Source organism: Paroedura picta, chromosome 1 (genome assembly GCF_049243985.1).
Source record: "Paroedura picta isolate Pp20150507F chromosome 1, Ppicta_v3.0, whole genome shotgun sequence".
In the NCBI taxonomy this organism is placed as follows: Eukaryota; Metazoa; Chordata; class Lepidosauria; order Squamata; family Gekkonidae; genus Paroedura; species Paroedura picta.
Window position 1 is genome coordinate 159,091,168 of NC_135369.1, and position 23,356 is coordinate 159,114,523.

The 23,356-nt window shown below is 44.8% G+C and overlaps 1 protein-coding gene across 4 annotated transcripts in view; it reads left to right on the plus strand.

Annotated features, from left to right (window-relative positions):
- Positions 1-23,356, plus strand: part of LOC143845327 (uncharacterized) — a 467,259-nt gene that overhangs the window by 127,723 nt on the left and 316,180 nt on the right. For 3 of the 4 annotated variants that reach the window (XM_077300105.1, XM_077300183.1, XM_077300016.1), the window contains 2 exons: positions 11,301-11,486; positions 13,740-13,797. In XM_077300105.1, the coding sequence (XP_077156220.1) occupies positions 13,740-13,797 (58 nt within the window). In that variant the 5' untranslated portion in view covers positions 11,301-11,486. Of the gene's footprint in view, positions 1-11,300; positions 11,487-13,739; positions 13,798-15,187; positions 15,385-23,356 lie in introns of those variants that run through there. The other variant, XR_013224793.1, reaches the window with a different exon arrangement.

The following is a 23,356-nucleotide window of genomic DNA, read 5'->3' on the forward strand; positions in this document are numbered from 1 at the left end:
TAGGTCCTGCCAGGGGAATTTCACACACACAAACGTGCATGTCATCTCAAAGTGCTCATCTGCAGCTCTGCAGAGGAAAAGGTCCTACCTCTAAACCACCAGGAATATTCCCACCCCGGGGTTCGCTAACCTCCAGGTGGTGCCTGGAGATCTCCAGGAATTAGAGTTCATGGGCAGACTATACAGAACAGCTCCCCTGGCAGAAAGGCAGCAAAAAGGGGAGGGGGGGACTCTGGCCTTGGATCCCACTGAGGTTCAGGGTTGCCACACTCCAGGTGGGACCTGGGAATCTCCTGGAACCATAGCTCTTCTCCAGACCACAGCGATGAGTCCCCCTGGAGAACATGGCTGCTTTGGAGAGGGGACTACAGGTGAGATGTGGAGGTCTCCACAAATTACAACAACTCTTGCCTGCAAAAGGCAGTCATCCCACACTGCATGGCATAGTGTTGCATGTGCCAGCATCCAGAAGGGGGCTGAGGTTCCTCAGGTGACAAAATTGGCTGCTCTGAAGGGAGAACTCCAGAGGAGCAGACTCCAGTGAGGTCCCTGCCCCCCAAAAATCCTGTCCACTTCCAGCCCCTAAACCAAAGCCTCCAGGTATTTTTCAACCCAGAGCTGGCAATCCCCCCCCCCAAAGGTTCCTGGCCATGGAGGAGGGAGCGGGGGAGAGATTTTGGTAGCATGGAAGCCTGTGGAAGGCATGAAGGATGGAAGGAATGAAAAGAGAAAGATGCCTAAGGCATTTTAATTCAAAAAAAAGATGCAGCAATACCACGTTCTTACAGATTAAAATTAAATTAAATAAAAAAAAAACCAGGCCCACACCACCCTTGCAGCCCTGGGTTCTGTGTAGGAGTACAAATCTGGAGTGGATGAGATGTGCTGGGCCTACCTTTCCCCTGTGAAGGAGCAGGAAGAGGCGGAGCAACCTACCCGGGGCCCAAGCAGCAGGCTGCAGCCAGGGGCAATGGCGACCATGCAGCAAACATCCCTGTGGTAGGAATCTATATTTATTTATTTATTTATTTATTTTATTTATTTATTTAGATTTATATACCGCCCTCCCCGAAGGCTCAGGGCGGTTTACATTAAAACTAGTCAACGATACATGAAACAGTCTTCGTTAAAACATACAGTAATTAATAACAGTGGTTGTAACCATATAACAGAATAATGTAACAGTATAACAATATAATAAAATAATATAACGATGGAACGGTGCAATACCACAACAGGTCCAGAGTGCTCTGGTGGAGTTCTGGGAGGAAGGGGGGAGAGGGGGGGAGGGGGAGGAGCGGGGGGGGGGGAGCGGGGGCCCTTCATTCGCTGTTGGTTGTGCCTGGTCTCAACCAAATGCCTGGCGGAGGAGCTCCTTTTTGCAGGCCCTGCGGAACTGTTTAAGCTCCGTCAGGGCCCTGATCTCCTCCGGGAGCTCGTTCCACCAGGTGGGGGCCAGGACAGAGAATGTTCTGGCCCTGGTCGAGACCAGGCGGGAAAGAATGTTCTGGCCCTGGTCGAGACCAGGCGGGAAAGAATGTTCTGGCCCTGGTCGAGACCAGGGAAAGATATCATTTCCAATCTATTATTTATCAGATGGCTTGCAGGGAAAAATCCAGTACCTGTGAAATATTATTTGAACGCAGTTTACCAGGCAACCAGCTTTAAAGGTATCATTTTGTTGTATCTGGTTTTAAAAAAGATAAGGTATGCTGGTGAGAAGTAATGATGAAGAAATGTTTAGGAATGGTTTATATATTGTAAAAAGGTTTACAAAGTGTTAAAATGCCCCCATCAAATCTTGTGGGGAAGACTCATTCTCTGCAGCAATACTATTTTTAGAAAGATTAATTAAAAATCCATTCAGTAGGTTGAAGACTAACACAGACAGATCACCTGGTATGCTTTTAATTTCCACTGAAATTTGCCTGATACTGTGTATTAGCGCTCTTAACAATTTATCTTCATGATTCGATACTCTGGCAGACTGGTAGATTGCAAGGATAAAAGTATTAATTTTTTTTATATAAAAAAATTCTCTTCCATCGATATAGTAAGTTGCAGTAAAGATTTTCTACTTAATAATCCTGGCACTTTGCAAATAAGGCTTTGCTGAGAGTAGCTTTCAGTCCAAAAATACACCCAGAGCTGAAAGAACACGGTTGGGAACAACTACGGATCAAGGACAAATTACAAAGATGGACAAAGGTGCCCTCAACTTAAAGAGATCGATTTAACATATATGCTCAAGGGGCTCAGCTATAGCTTGAGAGCCAGGGTGGCTAGAGTACACTGGGTTCCAATCCCCACTTAACCATAATACATGTTCGGTGACTGACATGTGGGTCTACTCTGAATTCTACTGAAGTCTACACCATGTACTCTCAGGATAGCTTTATTAGGATTGCAACGTTTAGCTATTCTTTCTTTCTGTGTAGATTAGTTATCCCAGAGGAAATGGCTACTTTGAAGGGGTAACTATCATATCGCATTCTGTCTGATTCCCCCTCCCCTCCCCAGGCTCTGTTCTCCATAGGCACTGCCCCCAAATCATTAGAAATTTTTAAAGATGAGGAAGGCAGCCCATTGACAGCAAGAACTGTACACAGTATTGCAAAGGAGGCTGCACCACATATGAGGGGTTCCAGGCTACTGACTGGTGGACTGGGGGAAATAAAGGGGCACACAGTGTCAGGAAAGCCCAGAAGTGACATGGAGTAGCTCTGGGAATCACCAGAAACTTTATGGCAGTGGTTCCCAAACTTATCTGGCCTACCGCCCCCTTTCCAGAAAAAATATTACTCAGCGCCCTGGAAATTAATTTTTAAAAATTTTAATAGTTATTCATCACCCCCAAATGCACCTGTGGCCCATCACCGCCCCCCCCTGGATCACTGCAGCACCCACCAGGGGGCGGTAGCACCCACTTTGGGAATCACTGCTTTATGGTTTCACTGTAGGGTAAAACCATAGAATTTACAGTGATTCCTGATGATGATGTTAGCCATTCAGTTGTGTTGGCAGTCATACAGCTCAGCTCTCTCCCAGTCTTCTGATCAGTGATTTCTAGAGCTACACTGTGTTTCTTCTCTGGAAGTGACATTGCAACACAGCTGACATTACTGCTGATGTTTAAAAACGGGCCCCTGTCATAGTGGGAGCCCTACCATAGAAACATGATATTGGTAATTTCATTTTTAGTTCCTTTTGCCTTCCATGTTGTAGTGGTGAAGAGTGATGGCCTCTAACCTGGAGAACTGGGTTTGATTCCCCGTTCCTCCCCATGCAGCCAGTTGGTTGACCTTGGGCCAGTCACAGTTCTCTCAGAGCTCACTCATCATCACCTACCTCACAGGGTGTCTGCAGTGGGAAGAGGAAGGGTAGGGGATGGTAAGCCACTTTGAGACTAGGGAGAGAAAAGCAGGGTACAACACTCACAACTATCACTTGCTGTCTTCTTTTGTTGGTCAGCACCAGACACTGAATCAACATTTTCATTGTGTTATCCACTACAACCTCAAAATATCTTTGTTGCAGTCTTGGCCAGTTTAAATTTAAAGCTGGATTTGTTTTGTTTTGCAGTTGACAGTTATCCTAATTGAACTTCATTAGCTACATCATTTTCAGCTTGCCTAATTTATAGAAGATCCTCCTGTAGCTCTTCACAATCAACCTTCAACTTCTCCTTGCATCAATGTGGGCATTTCTACACATCAGTAAAAATAGCGTTTTGCCAGCTGAATGGCAAAGCACTAATTGTTATCTTGCTTCCCAGCCATTCCTCACCTTTGTTGCTGTCTCGCCTTGTCTGCCACCGTTTCACCCTTCTTACACTCCACGTGCTGCTGGAAGTGGCGGAGGAGAGCAACGCACGTTATACACGACTCTCTTCCACCTATCAATCAATCCAGGCAGCCAATCCCCTTCCTCCATATTCTATAATGGGAATTTCAGCATTCCCACCTTTCCTGGGGCCTGGGGGGGTGTTGGGGTTTTAGATAGAGCCTCCAATCTTTTAGGGTAGTGCTGGGAGACTATTCCCTGACTCCCCTCCAAATTTCAGAATGATTGGTCCGGTGGTCTATGTCTAGGGGCTCCCAAAGAGGGAGCCCCCCTCCCTCCATTATATCCAATGGGACAGACTCACCATAGGATATAATAGAGGGATGGGAGCACACTCTTCAGGATCCTTATGGGTGGGGGGAACAAAAAACTTTAAAGAGACATCCTTTGTGGGACAACTTGGGAAAGAATTATTTTTTGCCTTGACTGCACAATTCAACACCTCTTCATTGCTCTAGGCAGATTGCTCTAACCCCCCCCCAAAAAAAAAAACATCCCCGGGAGAAGGGAGAGGGAGGTGGGTGCGAGGGTGGGACATTGGAGGCGGAGATAATGCTTCTTCGCCTCCACACATTTCTTTAGCATGTGGCCTGCTGGTTGCTCTCTTGTAGCTAGTGCTTTTTAGGCTGGGGAATCCACTTTATACGATTCCCCACCAAGTGCTTTAAGATAATGTAACTAACGATTTGTTCCTTGGACGCTGGATATCGGTGAAGTGCGAAAGGCCAAAAATGTAGCATCTTCACCAGGTAAGCATTTCTCTATATTTATGGTGTGCAGAAAAGCCCTGTCTTTTCCAGTGAGTCTTGTTTTCTCACAGTGTGACCAGAGCAAATGATAACTAGCAGAGAACCAAGTTTGAGTCCAGTGGCGCCTTTAAGAATAACACATTTTTATTCAAGCTGTAAACTTTCATATGCACAGCACACTACCTCAGATGCAATGGAATGGGAATTACAAGTCATGGAATACCTGGGAGTCCTTTTTTGCCACTAGACTCAAATTTAGTTCTACTGCTTCAGACCAACATGGCTACTCACCTGAATCTGATTACAAGCACAGGGCCAGTTCCAGAAGAGCAGCCACAGCAAGGCAAATGTGGTTAGCCTAGCTGTTTGTGGCAGGTTGTATTTTAGCATTATCACGGTGGATGAGCCATTTGAATAGTCAATCACAGACAGAATTCTTGCCACCACCTGAAACACTTTGAATCCTTTTTACCAAGAGAGAAGAATAACATACTCGGATCCTAGAATATCAGGCTAGGATCCGAGGGAATTGGGTCTGGATTGCCCACTTTGTCATGGGTGACTCTGGGATAGTCACTCTTGGCCTAAACTACCAAGAGGCGGGGTGGGTTGTTTTTTGTTGGGAAGCGGCGGGAGGTTGCGCAGGGGTCTGGGGAGGGTTTGGGGGGTTGGGTGGCGGCGGGTGGGTGTCGGAGTGTGTGGCTGGGTGGGTTTTGTTTTATCGGGAAGCGGCGGCGGGTTGGGAAGGGGTCTGGGGAGGGTTGGGTGGTTGGCTGGCGAGCTTGGGCCTCTCGCCGCATCAGCCCGCCAGGCAGGGAACCCCCGGCAGCCGCGCTTCGCGCGACTGCCGGGGGCTCCCTGGGTCGGTGGCCTGGGAGGAACTGTGAGCCGCGCTGCGCGCGGCTCGCAGTTCCTGGAGCTGGGACTCGGAGGGACCAATCGGCAGGCGCTTCGCGCCTGCCGATTGGTCCCTCCGATTGTCTGTCGTGAGGAAGGGTCCAATCCGGACCCTTCCTCATCACGGACACATCCCGCCTCGGCAGGCCTTACCGAATTATTTAGTCCGTGGCGCCCGTGGCGCCACGGGCGGTTTAAAGATACTGTGGCTTTTAACAAACCTACTATGGCCATTGTGGCATAAGAAGATATTTGCCAGGTGAACATTGGTCTTTGTTTGATTGCTGCAGCGCCTAGCAAAACCATGCACGTCTGAATGGATCATTACATGTAGAACTTGCATTCGCTTTCCATTTCTGAAGTTCAGACCTCTTCAGTAGAGGCAGTCCACTCTTGTTGCATCACCTGTAGAGAGAGCTGTAGATGCAGGTGGAGGATTTTGCTCAGTGAGATTATAGTCCTGAGCTCATGAGTGCCTGCCTCGGCTGGTTTCCTACACATCAGGATTGTCATTTCAGTAGAACGTCAAGAGACACAGCAAAGAAATCATTTCCTGGCTCAGTGGGAGATCACATGGAGAAGGAGCAGCCAGGAAGACAGAAGCAAGGCTGGGGAGGGGGGAGGGAGTAAAATAAATGCAGTGACCGAAATTCAGGCTTGCATCTAGGCTATGTACAGTTTCTGTGTGGTCGGCACCTTCTGAACCTGTCCTAACAGCTACAAATACAAGTGTAAGCTTCCATTCCTTACAATAATTAGAGATGAGCCTCTTTTCCCTTATAGAAAGCCGTTTGTGAGTGTAATGAAAGCTAGAAGATACTTGGAATAACCAATGACTAGCAATTTAGAAATTAAAGTGCAGCCTCAGTAAATGATATACCATGGTGCTAATAAGATTAGGAAGTTTGAGCCGATTTTCATATGCAGAAACATGTGGAAAATAATTTCTAATCCCCAGAGCGCTACAAGGGCATATTTAGTGTAATTAGCATTTGTATGTATATCTGCTCAGGCACAAATTCTGTTGTCTCTTCCGTGACACCTTTTGAAATCCTGGGTATAATTAAAAGCTAGAAGAGTTCTAGCTAGTTGCAGAATGGCATCTGAGGAAGGCATCTGAAGAAGGGAACAGCAACTCAAAAAAGCTGACCCCCTGCCACAAATTCTGTTTGTCTTTAAGGTGTTCCTGGACTGTTTTCCCCCATTCCCCCCCTGCTACAGACAGACTAACATGGCTACTCATCGTGATCTGCTATACATAATCGGCTATACCCTGGATGTTATGTTTCACTGCATGTATATTCTCCTATGTTTAGAAGAAGAAGAAGAGTTGGTTCTTATACACCATTTTTCTTTACCCAAAGGAGTCTCAAAGCGGCTTACATTCGCCTTCTGTTTCCTCTCCCCACGACAGACACCCTGTGAGGTGGGTGAGGCTGAGAGAGCCCTGAAATTGCTTCTCAGTCAGAACAGCTTTATCAATGCTGTGCCAAGCCCAAGGTCACCCAGCATGTGGAGAAGGAGCAGGGAATCAAACCTGGTTCGCCAGCTTAGAAGTCCATGCTCCTAACCACTACACCAAGCTAGCTTTCTGGGAAGAGCTGATACGTTATACTGTTCTGTATTCTTATTCTGTAGGCTCACTGAATTCCATGTTCAGATTCCCCATGTTCTTGAAGTTTGAAATTAATTTCAGAATCAGTGCATATGCAGAGTTGAGACAAGTTTTTACCACTCTACCCCCCAAGCTATCCTATAAAGGGAAATAACTGCTTCTAGCATGTCTAAACCCTGTTTGGAATCCAATGGATCACTCAAGATTTAAAGGATAAGGTGCCTTAGAAGTAGTGAGCACAGATGTGATGTGTTGTTTAATTTTTGCCCCCCCCATGGGTCTTCTTCAGTGGTCAATATTATTATACAATACACTCCTATCTAAAACCAATTCTGAAGTTTAGCTGGGTAGTCAAGGGAAATCCTGGGAAAATGAATGTAAAAAGCATATTAGAATGAGCAAATATTTTAAAAAGGAAAGTCTAATATATTTTGTAAGTTTGCTGTTCAAAAACATGTGGCGCTTTGCCATTTTGTGTAGCTCCAACAAATACTTCTATTGTGTTTCTTTTTGGAGCCCACCTTCTAAGATATACAATATCTAGGACCACCACTCTGTAAAGATAATAAAGATAGAAGTCTAGCATTCAAAAAGTATAAGGTAAAAATGCCCATACTTCAAACAGGATATCTCCATACATACCTCAGCTATTGTCTTATTCTGCATAGAGAGTGCATTACGTGTGTGTCAGAAAAAAAGCTTTATTACAGTGGAGAGGAGACGTTTTATGCCAACCTGTAAGACTGACACAATCTAGCTGTTATTGCATCAGCAATTTTCTGTGGACTAGCCTTGAAGTCCACCAAAGGAATGTGTGGGGGAGGGAAGAAGGAACAAAGATAAACCACCATATCAAGCCTACCAACATGCAGTTTGAAATACAGTTTTACAGACATTAAAATGCCGATATCCAATCCATCTCCTCATTCAGGCCATGTGTGATAGAGTCCAGCTGGTACATCCAAAATGGTTCCCTTTTTATCAAAAGTTTGGATAACTCTCCCCTATGTTATTTAACATTTATACATGCCCTCTGGCACAGCTGGTCTGGAGCTTCGGCTGGGGTGTCACCAGTATGGAAGTGGTGTCTAGATGGCTCAGGCAGAGTCACCAGAAACGCAACCCCTCCATGATGGAGGTCCTGTGGTTGGGTAGAAGAGGGTAGGATCAGGAAGTGAGCTTACCCTTACTGGATGGGGTGCAGCTTACAGCTGTGCCTACTGCCAGGAATCTGAAGAAGAAGAATTGGTTCTTGCATGCCAATTTTCTCTATCAGAAGGAGTCTCAAAGTGGCTTACAATCGCCTTCCCTTTCCTCTCCCCACAACAGACAGCCTGTGAGGTAGGTGAGGCTGATATTACTGCTCGGTCAGAACAGCTTTATCAGTATTGTGGCAAACCCAAGGTCACCCAGCTGGCTGCATGTGGGGGGAGCGGGGAATCAAACTCGGCTCACCAGATTAGAAGTCCACACTCCTAACCACTACACCAATCTGGCTGAGGGTGGTTTTTGATGCCTCCCTATCTATGGAGGCTCAGATCACAAGAGTAGCACAAGTGGCATTTTACCATCTGCACCAAGTGTGGCTACCTGTCCCCAGAACACTTGGCCACCATGATCCATGCAACGATCACTTCCAGGCTAGACTTGTATAACACTCTATGCAGGCCTTCCCTTATCTCTGACTCAGAAATTGCAATTGGTCCAAAATGTGGCTGCTAGGGTCCTCACAAGGTAATATTGGAGGGTCTATATCCAGCCTGCGCGGAGGCAGCTGCATTGGTTACTGGTTAGCTTCCAGATCTGGTTTATGCTTTAGGATCTTACCTTCAAGGCCACATCTCCAGGTCTGCTTGTCTCCTTATATTCCCTGCAGAGCCCTTTGCTCTACCAGATTTAATATGTTGGTTGTCCCTCATCCCTGGGAGGAATGCCTCCCTGTCATGGCCTCAACCTAGTGGAATGATCTCCAGGAAGAACTGAGAGCCCTGACGGAGCTATTACAGTTCTGCTAGTACAGTTCAGGCAGTGCGATGCAGCAGTAAAAAAGGCAAATGCCATTTTGGGCTGTATCAACAGGGGCATCACATCAAAATGACAAGATGTCATAGTCCCATTGTATACGGTACTGGTCAGACCACACTTGGAGTACTGGGTGCAGTTCTGGAGGCCTCACTTCAAGAAGGACGTAGATAAAATTGAAAGGGTACAGAGGAGAGTGACGAAGATGATCTGGGGCCAAGGGACCAAGCCCTATGAAGATAGGTTGAGGGACTTGGGAATGTTCAGCCTGGAGAAAAGGAGGTTGAGAGGGGACATGATAGCCCTCTTTAAGTATTTGAAAGGTTGTCACTTGGAGGAGGGCAGGATGCTGTTCCCGTTGGCTGCAGAGGAGAGGACACGCAGTCATGGGTTTAAACTTCAAGTACAACGATATAGGCTAGATATCAGGAAAAAAAATTTCACAGTCAGAGTAGTTCAGCAGTGGAATAGGCTACCTAAGGAGGTGGTGAGCTCCCCCTCACTGGCAGTCTTCAAGCAAAGGTTGGATACACACTTTTCTTGGATGCTTCAGGATGCTTTGGGCTGATCCTGCGTTGAGCAGGGGGTTGGACTAGATGGCCTGTATGGCCCCTTCCAACTCTATGATTCTATGCACAGCCTGTAAGATGGAGCTCTTCCATCAGGCTTTTAGTTGAGGCCAGGCCAGGAAGACTGGGTCCCTCCCTGTATGGGCCCATGTACCGGATATCTACGCAGGAGTTCCTCCCCTCCACCCGGCGCAGTGCTGTGGGGTTGCTGTTGGGTAGGGACATGTGGAGGGGGAGGATTTTTGCTGCCATATTTTATTTGTACTTTTACGTGGTGTTTGATTTGAGTTTTATAATCTTACTGTAAACTGCCAAGAGTGGCGGTCAATAAGAACAAATATAATTCAATAAAATATAAAGTAAGTATTCTTTCTCTCCCCTCCCCTCCTGGTCTTTTCTCTCTCACTATTCTTTCTTCACAGACAGTATTGCCCACTGAAGTCCCCTTCCCTCTCTTGTCTTCACAAAAACCAGCAAACAAAACCAGCCCCTTACCTCCTATGAACTCGCTAAGTTGCTATAGAACAAGACCAACTGAACTTGACACCCTGAGCAGTTGCATGATGCTACCTAGCAGTCCCCCCCCCCCTATTGATTCAACTTGAAAATCACCTAGCAGCCTGAGCCTCACTGCCCCCTGATGGAGGGAGAATGTTATTCCAGCGCTATAAGATCTGCAATGGATGAACCATTTGTTTCCGGCCAGATTTCAAAGTACTGGGGATGGGATAGTTGAAAGAGCGTCTCTTCCTACATTGTCCAGCCCACCAGTTAAAATCTGTTTCACAAGCCCTGCTGTCTGGGCCTCTCTCTGCCTTCAGAGATGGGCAACCAGGGACAAGGCTGTTTCGGTAGGGGCACCACATTCATAGAATGTCTCGCCTGCACCTACATTGCTTTCTATTTGGCCAAAATGTGTCTATTTATCCAGACATCATAATTAAAAAGTGGATTTTTTGGACACCATTTAAGTCTGTTATTCTAAGTCTCTAAGATGTCAGTGGTGTGTTTTTATGCTCTATGTTTAATGTTGGGTTAGTGTTTATGCTGGATTTTAATTAATGTCTATTAATGTGTTATTTTTATTGATTGTATTTTATAAGCCACTTTAGGCTTACAAAAATGGAGAGATGGCATAAAAATGTTCTAAAAATAATTACATGTGTTTTGGTACTTGAGAGTCACTGGCATAGACTATAGTTCTTGGTGTGTGTGTGTTAAATAAAAGACCCTTCCAAGCCATTCCATTTTACCACTGCCCTATTACCCTTATTAACACGCTGTCCTGAACAACTCTGTTTTACAAGGGTTTGAATTGACAGAAGGAGGGGAGCCTTCCTGACCTAGCCAAACTAAAAATGTGGGGCTCTGCATATTTTTTTTGTGAGTGAAAATTTACAAAGTGAAAAGTAGATTCAGGGAAGTATGAAATGGTCCTCTTGGCCACTTTCCTCCCCCTTCTGTCTCATTTCCTGGCCCCAGCCAATCAGGGACCATATAGTGTGCAAGAGCATAGTGTTTACATAGCCAATCAGAATGGCTTTGTAGGACTGTTCTCGAGAGCCAGTTAAGTTACATTATGTTTATCTCCCTGTGTTTTTAAAGGTAACTGGATCATGTTTCTGGGCTGCACTTTGAAGAGGAACAATGAAATTATGGCAGCCGAGTGTGACAAGACAGGATGCGTTACATCTGTAATCCAGAGACACTTTTGGTGTCACCTTTCCCAGGACATCTGCCTCCAGAAGAAATGTGAATGCTTTAAGCCCTGCTGCCCATGATGCAAACAGGGTGTGTGTGCTACAAAGATACCCCGTTTCAATTCAGCTCAGTTAACAGCTCAACTATCTTTCCTGCTATTTGCATAATCATTATTGACTGACACAGCTGCAATGCTCTCATCTCTTGCACGTTATGGCCTGTGATTCCTACCCTACTGTGCATTTTGTGGTCTCTTTAGACTGAGTACTTTCTGGAGCAGTGACTGCAGAGTGCCTGACTCAGTGCTTCTTGCTCTCAATTGGTCCCCAGACACAAGCACAGTAAACATGAGTAATATTAGTAATAAAGTGGCTGTTGGTGCCCATTAGTCCAAAATACTTTCCCTCCAGACTGTCACATCCCAACAGGCTCTGCTAGCAATAGCCAGCAGGGAGGGAAGGTGTCAGTATAGCTTGAGGTGTAGAAGCAGTGAGGGTGGGGGAGGGAGAAAAGAAAACAGAGCTTCTGTGGGCAATTAGCTTTGGAGAGAGGGCATGGGCCAAGGTGATGCTTTGAATTAGATTCCAAGTAAAGATGTTCAAGCTAAAGAGAAAGTCTTTGTAGACCTCTCCGCTGTCTTCGATAGGATCAATTGAAAGAGATTGTGGTGCTGATGAGAGTCAGAATAGGAGCAGAAAAGCTGCTTTCTGGTAAGATCTCTCTACTGTTCAGGAGGTGAGAACAGGCTGCTTAATGGCTTCATTTTTTTTTAACATATCCCTGATGTGAGCTACTAGAATTACAGTGAACAACAAAAGCGGGAACACAATAACCCAATCTGTTACACAAGCTAGGAACCTAAATGGTTAAGCAGCAGAAGAATATATTATAAATTAAAACACAATTTTATATTATACATAAATATATTATACATTAAATATTAAATTATGTATTTAAATGCAAATATTTATTATAATTCATGTGCACATATGAAATATTTAAACATCAACATCAGTCACGCACTATTGCATAAATCCAAAGCAGATTCTCATCCACGTTAAATTGAGATAGTTATAGAAAGATTATATGTACCCCATACCAAAGTGATAAAACAGTGGCATTTTAGTTGGCTGGACGGCAGTGTGACTCATAGTGACATGTGCTGTTTTTGACCCAGGAATCTGATATAAATAATGAAGCTGCCTTACACTGAATCAGGCCATTGGTCCATCAAAATCAGTATTGCCTACTCAGACTGGCAGTGGTTTTCCAGGATCTCAAGCAGAGAACTTTCGCATCCTTCATTAAACTGGAGATGCTGGGAATGGAACCTGGGACCTTCTCCATGTCAAGCAGTGCTCTACCAGTGAGCTACAGCCACTTTCTTAATTTAGATATGGACGCTATGGAGGATTTTCTCAAAGGGAAGGGGGGATTCTTTTTACTAATTTCCTCTTCCTGCTGCAACTTGAAACTCCACCTCCCCCATGCTGTTCCGGGGTGTGTGTGTTCCCCTGACCTCTAGAACTAGCACGTCAGAGGACATTTTGAAGTGCAGAGATTTCAGGAAAGATTGTGTTCTTTGGATGCAAATCCCTTCTGGCCATTGAAATTACCAGTGGATGGCCACTCATTTTTAAGGCTCTAAAACATGACTGGAGGACAAGTCTATTGACAATTATTGTTTATTTATAATTTCATTGGCAAAATTCATTGCATGTATTTCTGCTTTCACAAGTGTCCCCAAAGCAGCTGACAATTTAAAATATGCATGATAAGAAACACACTTTAAAATCATTAAAATCAATCCATCATCAATCTTTGATGACCAGAGGCAGTATACTTCTGAATATTAACATTGTAGGAAGGGGGAGGGATGGAGGGCAGAGGTTTAGCAAAATCCAAAATTTCTTTATTAAGACCATCCTAAACCAAACAACATAGCATATGATATTCTGAATACTTAAGATTCTTCTTCAGGCTGGATGTTAGAACAAAATAAAAGGGGGTACAGAGAGAAAATATATACAGTATTTGCTGGCGTATAGGACTACTTTTCCTCCCTGAAAAACATGCCTCTAAGTGGGGGGGGGGGGTCTTTCCTATACGCTGGGTGCACTTCAGTTGGGATAGACATAGCTGCCCATAGTGGCCCATAGTACTGTACTGTACTGTAATGTAACAAACTCTATATTTTGAGTGGAAATGTTGGGGGGTCATCTTATATGCCCAGTCATCTTATATGCCGGCAAATACGGTATATATATTTCAGGTCCTTTAAGGCAATGATCCCCAACCATACTACCCATTAATGTGCTTCTTGCCTATTTTCTTCTCCCCAAGATGTCAGTCCTGGCTTTCTTCCATCCCATTGGAACAGGAGGTGGTTCAGAAGAACCCGGTAAGTTTCATCTTTCATTTAATGTGAGCACCCATTTCAAAACAGCTGTCCTCATTATGAGTAGACACTTGGTCTGGAACCTCCTAATATTTTCTGAAGTGGTGTAACCTCTATGGTAGCCATTTTGTGGTAGGCTGCACCACCCCCTGGCAGCCATTTGTGCTTAAGGTGTCTTTTCTGTAGCCTGTGTAGAATAGGTAGTGGTACTGGGTGGAACTAGTATCAGGCTGTACCTTTGGCTTTCTGGTAAGAAGGGGGTGGGGAGTCAACAGCAGCAGTTGCAAATATCAAGAACAGTCGTTCATTAAATGTGTCTCCAAAGGAAAAGACATTGCTGTTGAATTTCCCAGAAGCATTATCTGACTACTTCCAGAAACTGGATGCTGAATTACTTAGAACCTTCTTCAAATCCTATAGGGCTCTTACGTTTGGAAGAGAGTGTTAATAAGACAGTAGTATCTGTGGTGACTGTTGGGAGCCATTACACAAAATGTGTCATGCAAAGCTTACACTGGTGTTTCTGTGGGAGTTAGTTTCTGAAGAACTTTGCAATATCCAGAAGAAGAAAACATTGATTGAAGAGGGAGGATGGAATATGAGTGGTCCATCTGGCCCAGTTGTCAGTGATATGTGCAAGCTATTGAACAGATACCAGCCCATTAAGCTGTTATTGGCTTCAGCTACATGATTTACCACCAGGACAAGCTGGGTGACTAGAATTATTAACATGTGTTGACATTAATGTGTTGAATTTTTTTTTTCTTTAGAAGTAAATTTCTCTTGGACATTTGCTCAGTGTGTACATTTGCTAGAAGCCTGGAAGATGAAAGTCATTCCCGCTTGTCATTTAATAGGTTAGATTACAAGTGGTTTAGTCATGCTCAGCATATGTTCTTTGGTCTGTGAATGCTTTTGCTATTGGTGCTCTCCAGACTTGTGTTTTTAATTATTTAAAACACTGTGTGGCTTCATCCTGATTTATTCGTTTCCCTTGGAGTAATATGGCTTGGGGGAGAGGAAGGGAGTTAGACATATTTCCTTTTGGAGATTATGGAGTACATAATCATCATCTTTAGCGTTTATATAGCACATTTCAAGTCTTTGAAGTGCTTCACATATATTACCTCAGTGATCCTCATAACAGTCCAGGACTACAATGCATATATTGCAGATGGTGGTTGGAGGACTGAAGTTAAGAGAGCAGTGTCTTGTTACATTGGTGTTTTCTTACAGCAAATACATGCTGAGAAAACCTGCTGGGTTAAACTAAGGATTCAGCATTCTGCTTCCCAGACTGGACAGCCAGATGCCTCCAGGAATCTTTCAAGCACAGTGGGAAAGTAACGGGTTGGATCCTATGATTTGTCAGTGTGTTATTTCTGCTCCATAGATAAAGGCTGCCAGAATGAGGAACAACTTCAAAGAACTTTAATGTGAACAGCAATTAAGACGTCCTGTGCAACAGTTGCTAAGCCTTGTTGAAAAAATAAGGTCATATGATCTTGTAGCAAGCCAAACAATTACCAGTTCCCCAACAGTGTAAAATATAAGATATTGTCTCGAATCTGTAAATTTTACCAGAACAGACGTTTACCAGAACAGACATATCCAAATCTTGGGAAATGTGATTCTGGGGTCTTGGCAGCCATGTCAATAATGTAGGTTTGAATGCTGCAACAATGGGGGGAAATCACCCAGTCCTCACTCTTCTGCTAGTGCAGCTCTGCTGATGGAAGAGTCAGGAAGGGCTTTCTTGTTCTCTTCTCTCCATGAAGCCATAAGTGTATTTGTCCATGTAGAACTGCAAGCCTAGTTCTACATGGGGACGGGGGGAGACTTGGGTAATGTCCATTACCATCAATGCTTCCTGCTGATGGATCATGGTATCTAGTCATTAGCTGTACCCCCATAAAGGTTAGACCAGTGGTCCCCAACCTGCAGTCTGCGGCCCGGTGCCGGGCTGCAATAGCCAGGGCACCGGGCCGCGGTTCCCCCCCCCGCCCCCCGCAGTAAAAACTTCCCCGGGCCGCAAGCTTGTGGCCCGGGAAGCTTCTTACTGCGGGAGGGGGGGAGAGGAATCAGGGCCGCAATTGCGCATGCGCGAAAGTGCCACGCATGTGCGGCCCGGCCGCGCATGCGTGCTGCGCAGGCGGGGCAGTTGCCCCGCTGGTCCCCAGCCAGAAAAAGGCTGGGGACCACTGGGTTAGACTACTGCAGTATGAGTCTTTGAAGAGTGTCTGGAAGCTACAGCTGGTACAGAACACTGCAGCTAGACTGGTGACTGGAGTGGGTTGTAGGGGCCATCTCTTTCCGGTCTTGTTCCACCTACATTGGCTCTAATCAGCTTTCAAGCCCAAGTCAAGGAGCTGGTTTTGATTTTTAAGGTCCTGTATGGCTTAGGCCAATATATTTTAAGGGCCACCTTCTCCCATATGAGCCTACTTGATCACCATGGTTATCTTTACATAAAGTTGTTTGGGTGCCTTCATGAGCTGAGGCTAAGTAGATGGCAACTGGAGTGAGGGCCTTGGAGATCCTAGCCCCTACCCCTGCCCTTTGCTGACAGAGCAAAGCTTGGAATTCTGTAGTTGCCTAGTGACAACCACTGAGGGAATCCATTGCTTAAAGCCAAAGAACAGGTTGATTTAGATGCTATGGATTAGACTTCTTAGCTATTTCTTTATATTCCAGATTTGTAATGGATGTTTCTTAATTCGGTGTTGATTTATTATGTTATTCACGGTGTTCAAACGAGAATGGATTTCCTTGCTATCAAACTAATATCAGAATAGTGTGTAAGAGAAACCCAGTGTTTTGCCATTTTATGGACAAGGAGCCCAAAGCACAGAGACACCAGTAAATCCTTGCTGCATCTTTCCCCATCAATGCCAACGCATAAAAGAGCATCAATCCTCAAACCATATATTTGGCATAGCAGTTGGAAGAAGTCAGGCTTAATTGATTTGTCCTGGGCCACACAGTTATTTAGTGCTACGACAATCCCTTCGAAGTTCCATTTTTTCTCAAGCTACATCTGGTACAAAGAGACAAAAGACAATCAATTTCTCATTCATTGAGTTTTACTGTTTGATTGTTATTTGTCTTAAACAAGGCTTGCATTCTGCTCCTTCCTTTGTGCGGGTTGTATTGACTTGTGTCAGCTGTAATCATCTCCTCCTCAAAGATGCACATGACCTTTAGATTATCTTCCAAGCAGAAAACAGTGAGCAAGAGTGAATAATACATCGTTCTTTTTTTTCCAAAGTGTAGGAGGAAGGCTTCAGCCTCTTACACACAAAAAGTGTGGTGTAGAGGTTGCAGCAGGCTTTCTCAACTGGGGTTTCATGAAACTCTAGGGTTTCGTGACTGCCGCAAAAAGGTTTTGCTGATTGGGTGGAGTTAATTTTTTATATATATTTTTAATTTAAAAAATGATATGACCATATGTGGTCATGTTGATCAGCCCCATCCCAAAATGGCCAATGATGGGCCTAGAAGGGAATAGAAGGGGAGGAGCCCCAGCTATACAAATCTTTGCTGGCCAAGAATCATTGCATGTGATAGTGATTGGAGTCCAGACAGGTGAGTACTCTCATTTTAACTCAACTGGGGGGAGGGGGGAAACAGAGCAGCATAGGCCTACTACAGTCCTGTTTCTGGTGTTGGGGGAGGGTAGAGGTGATGGAGAAACATAGGTCTGCCCTGATTCTGTTCCTTGCAGGCTCCCACTATAGGCTCTCTTTGGCAAAGAAGAGCAAACTTGTAGCCAGCCCAGAGTGCAGGTATGGTTCTGTTCACAAATCTCTGAAAAAAATCTTTGTGCTGTCACTTCCTGTGCTGTGGGAGTGGCGTGGTCTTATCTGGTGGGAGTATTTGGGTGATGTCACTTCTGGTGTGACTTCTAGGGGCATGGCAGGAAGGTCTGTCATGCTAACATTACTTCTGAATTTTCTTGAAGCCTGAAGAATGCTTCAGGGATTTCTCAATGGTAAAAAGTTTAAAATATTGAGAAAGGCTGGGTGTTGGACTAGGATACGGAAAATCTAGGTTGGAACCCCTAGTCTGATTTGTAAGCTTGATGAGTGATGTTGGGCCAGTCGCACACCCTAAACCTACTTAGGGATTCTAGCTCAATGCTGGCAACCAATGGGAGCTTTAGCGACGTGGAGACAGGCAAATAAGCATGTGGACACTGCAGTATCACTTCCAGCATGAACCAGGAACTGACATCATTGCATTGGTACAACACTACCATATTCCCCTGTAACTCAATGATTTTGCAAAGAAATTTCAGGAGGACTGCAAAGTGTTGTATTGGTGTTTGACCATTTTATGGAAGAGGAGTCCAAAACACATCAAACCAGATGCTGGATTCAGCCAATTTCCCCATTCAATCCTGTTGGAATTGCAATCAGCAAGTAATTTGGTGAAGTCAGCTCTAAAGGGCTGTTGTTGAGCTGTTTAAGCAGCTAAGCTGCACCTGTGTGCTCACTAGGGGTGCTGGGTGGTCAATGCTGAGGTTACACTCATGAGCAGTGGAAAAAACCCAAACACATGCTTTGGGATTCCCTTTGTTTAAAAGTGGGCTGTTTCCCACTTCCTGCTTCTTCAGGAAGAGCAGCTTAGTGTGTGCTTTGCTCAAGCAAGGAGCTGAATCCTCCATTAAGGCTCTCTGCTCTCCATCTGCTGAAGTGTGGGCATGTAGTCTGCTTGCAGCCTAGCCATAGAGGCTTACATTGCGCTGCTTTTATAACTACTTTTTAAATTTTTTGTACTCTGTTTCAGTAAGGAGACTGAGGTAGATGAATATGATATATTTCTGTAAATAATCTTTCTCAGTAAAGATTACTGTCCTTTAAACCTCAAAGTGCTCTGAATCTGGATTTGTGCCTCATCCACAAATGTAACTAATAACTAGCATACTTACAAATGCTGTCACTCTGCTGCTCTATTTCTCTAGAGGGACTTAGGACAAAGCCAAGCCCCCAAAGTCCCAACAAATCCCACCTAATTTCTCTCCTTATGACAGCCCCTATCTTTTGTCCATATTGATCCCTTTTGTGTTGTTGAAGGGACTCCTTTTTCCCTTGTGAAAAACTATTTGGATCCAACATAGTGAGAAAGATTTCACCAACTTAGTTTCTACATATTAGGTCGATGTGACACTTTCACCTTTGATATCTAGGGCTGTCTAAAAGGTAAAGGTAAAGGTATTCCCTGTGCAAGCACCGAATCATGTCTGACCCTTGGGGTGACGCCCTCCAGCGTTTTCATAGCAGACTCAATACGGGGTGGTTTGCCAGTGCCTTCCCCAGTCATTACCGTTTACCTCCCAGCAATCTGGGTACTCATTTTACCGACCTCGGAAGGATGGAAGGCTGAGTCAACCTTGAGCCGGCTGCTGGGATTGAACTCCCAGCCTCATGGACAGAGCTTTCAGACGGCTGCCGTACCACTCTGCACCACAAGAGGCTCTGCAGGGCTGTCTGTGTTGTGCATTAAAATAATTAACTTCATAATAGGAAGGAGAACACATGCTGCAATGAGAAGGGAAAAGAAGATGTTTATCAGGTATTTACCATTTATATAGCAGTATAGTTTACAGTTGCACCAATAGAAGAAAGCCGGAGCAGAACAGTCTCTTTCTACTGAGTAGAGGAAAAAAGGTGCAGGGTTTCTAAAACACAGAATTTATATCCAGAATGAAAACATTGGTAGTTTTCAGAAATATCCATTATGATTACTAATTGCATTTGATGCTCTTTTGCAGTACTTGCCTGTGAAAGTAGTTTGCTTGCAGTGTCCAAAGAGGAACACCAGATCAAGCTGGATATAAGAATACAAGTCTCTCTATATTCTCCTCCTCCCCCTTGACATAGCCAGTGTACCTGCAGGGAAGAAAGGCTATAACTCTGCTTGTACTCTCTGGAAGGCAGGCAGAGCAGACTTGGAAGGAAATAGAGGGAAATGCGAAAAAACTGTGCTAAAAGTAATTTTATTTGTTTGTTTATTTTATATTTATAGACTGCCACTCTCAGCGCAGCTGGCTCATGGCGGTTTAAATAAAAACAGCATAAAACCCCAATACAATCGCAATACAATTGATGGCAGCAACAATTCACAGTCTACTTTCTCATGCAAACCCTCAGCCCTTTTGAATACCAGTTGCTGCTGTGCTGATAGATGACCACAGGCAATGTTTGGCCTGGAGGGGCTGCAGATACAAAGGGATACAAGGAATACAAAGGGGAGGGACCTGATCTTACTACCCTGGCCTCAACTAAACGTCTGGTGGAAGAGCTCCATCTTGCAGGCCTTGCAGAACCTAGAGAGCTCTGACAGGGCCCTCAGCTCTTCCGGAAGCTCATTCCACCAGCAGATTCATAAATCTTGCACTGATTTTTTTTTTTTGGGGGGGGGGAAGGACGGATCCAGAATATTCTCCTTTGTACTTTAGTATTCATGTAGAATATGCCTAGTATTGTGATAACAGCTGTGTGTGGGCTGCAAAATTATGACTTCACCTCATCAAAGAGGCTCAAAAAAGACAATCAACAAACTGCTGAATTTATTAAAATAATACGTCAAAGGCCACTTCGTTCTTTCTTTCACCCTCTGGTCTTAGCCCGGGGTCTTGAACAATCATATTGAAAAAAATAAAACCACACCTCCCTTTGACATTTCTCCCCAGTCTCTAGAAATGGAGCAACAGAATAACTACACTGAGAATCTTAGTCTACGGATGTGGGGCGAGAAGCCTATTGATGGACATTTGCTTGTCAGAGATGGCAAGTCTGATGCAATCCAAGCCGTTTCAGTTTTCTTTTAATGTTGAGTGGTCTACATTTTGACTATTCCCGGGCGTTTTAAATGACCCCAGCTCTCCATACCATTTTCACAGCTAATCTGCTTGCTAATGGAAATATTCTAATTGCAAAAGCAGACAAACATTTATTAAGAGGTTCTTTAACATTATGCCATGTGCTTGGATGGACAATTGGATGAGCAGTAATTTGTGCAAGTTTTAGTTGATGACAATAATGTCCATACTAGGTTCTGTAACTACATGTGTGCATCTGCTGAGGCATAGAGAAGGGGCAGCTGCATGAACAAATACGAACACGTGATGCTCCCTTTAAGTGCCTTTGTCCCCAGATCTCTTGAGGTCACAACTGTCTATTATTCTCTCTGGCAGTGGCAGAGTCACAGGCAGAGGCTTTTCACACCTATTAACTGATCCTTCTAGCTGGAGATGCAGAAGATTGAACCTGGGACCTTTTGTATGCCAAGCATGTATCCTACTGGTTGTTGTGGGTTTTCTGGGCTGTGTGGCCGTGGTCTGGTAGTTTTAGTCCTTGACATTTCGCCATGAACTGTGTCTGGCATCTTCAGAAGTAGGGCATGGCAAGATGGGGATCTCTCCATGCCAAAGTGTGGAGAAAAACTTTGGCACAGAGAGATTTCCACCTTGCTGAGTGCTACCTTTGAAGATGTCAGCCACAGTTACTGGCAAAATGTCTGAGGCTATAACTACGGACCACGGCCACACAGTCCAGAAAACCATCAACAACCAGTTGACTCCTGCTGGGAAAGCCTTCGGCCATTCATGTACTCTACTACTGAGCCATGACTTTATCCAAAGAGATTTTAAGCGCCAGAATGGAAAAATGGTAATAGACATTTTTAATTGTTGATTTTTTAAAAAATCACAGCAAATCAGATATATTAAAAACTAGGGTCCAAGACTGTTGAATTCAGAAAAACAACGGGTACTAGATTAGGGGGTGGAGTGGAAGAACTCTCTGGATAGCCTCTCCCTCCCCCCAGGACCTGGAAAGGCTGCAGGCAGCTGTTACTCACTGGCAGGAGCAGCCCTCATGCAGCAGGGATCTGCAGCCTCCAAGCCTCAGAGGGAAGTGGAAGGAGGAGGGGTGGTTAGGGATGGGGGATGGAAGATGATTGGCTGGCTAGCCGGTTGGAGGAGGAGGCACTCAGGGGCGGGACAGCCACCCTGAGTGGGTGTTAAGCGCTGAGTGGCACTTAAGCCATGAGACCAGTTCCTCCTCCAAGCCCTTATACCAGATATATTAAGTGGAACAGATACTTGAGAATAATGTTTAAGGATTTAGAAGCACTGACCCTTTTATTATCCCATTCCAAGACAGAATATATTTTTAACAACTAAAGTACCCAAATTTGGGTAGCAAAACAGTGCAAATGGTGGTGTGTTAACAAATCAGAGAGTAGACTGTGGACCACTGGCCTATTTGCAATGAATTAACATGTTGGGATTCATGCAGAAATTATTAAAATGAATCATAGCAAGATGGGTTTATATGTTCTTAAACAAGAGTGCATGTCCAGAATTACATCATAAAGATTAGAACAAAGTCTGAGTCCAACGGCACCTTTAAAAACAACATGAAAGCTGGATATAACCTTCCATATATATACACACCGATCTGATGAAGTGTGCACATAAAATCTTATACCCTGAATAAAAGTTTCTTGGGCTTAAAGGTGCCACTGGACTCAGACTTTGTTCTGCTGCTTCAGGCCAACGTGCCTGCCAACCCGAATCGTAATACTGATTATTTATTCCTTAATGGTGGTGAAATCTTGAGAAGGCCTTCTCACCCCTGAAATTTAAAGCCTCCATAAACATCCATGCACCTGCCTTATGTTGAATGAGACCACTGGTCCATTGTGGTCGGTATTGTCCACCCAGACTGGCAGTAGCTCTCCAGAGTCTCAGGGCTGAGGTTTTTCACATCACCTGCATCTGATCCTTTTAAGTGGGGATGCTGGTGACTGAGCCTGGGACCGTCTGCATGCAAAGCAGGGGCTCCTCAACCCCTCCCATTCCACACAGCTGTTGAAAAAATGGAATTCTAGTTGTTGCTTGAAAGTATACCATGCAAGAGTGAAATAAGCCAATCCATATTATAAAGAAACCAAGACCCTGTTCTTATCATTCAGCATATCATTCAGCATTCAGCTGATGACCCTGTCTCAGAATACCAGGATTTTAGACACTTTCCAGACTGGCAAGACACTTCATATGTCAGAGGAGTGGGTGTTCTCCTTTATCACCTACCCACACGTGTGATGTAGCCTCCCAGGCATCTGTTTCGTGAGATTCTTGCAACCTAAATAGGGAAGTTGGAAGAACAGATGCCTGTGGGATCAGGCATCCACATGGACCGTCTGTGGCACAACACGGCATTTTACACCCAGTGGAAGGGACAAACTGCTCAGTTTCAGCCCGTGAAAAAACTCTCCTCCAGCACATCCAGTAGTGAATTGCATCCAAGAACTGCCGTGTCTTGGGTGCTAAAGAAATGGGGGTGGAGTGGCATGGTATCGCTCAATCTGATCAGACACCAAGCAGGCTTGGCATTTGGATGGAAGAGCACCAAGGAAGGCTTTGCAGAGGGAGGGAATAGCAAACCAGCTTTGCTTCTCACTTGCCTTGAAAGCCCCTTACTGGGGTCTCCGTAAGTCAGCTGTGACTTAACAACATCTCGCTCTCTTTCTCTCGTAGATTCAAATGGGTAGC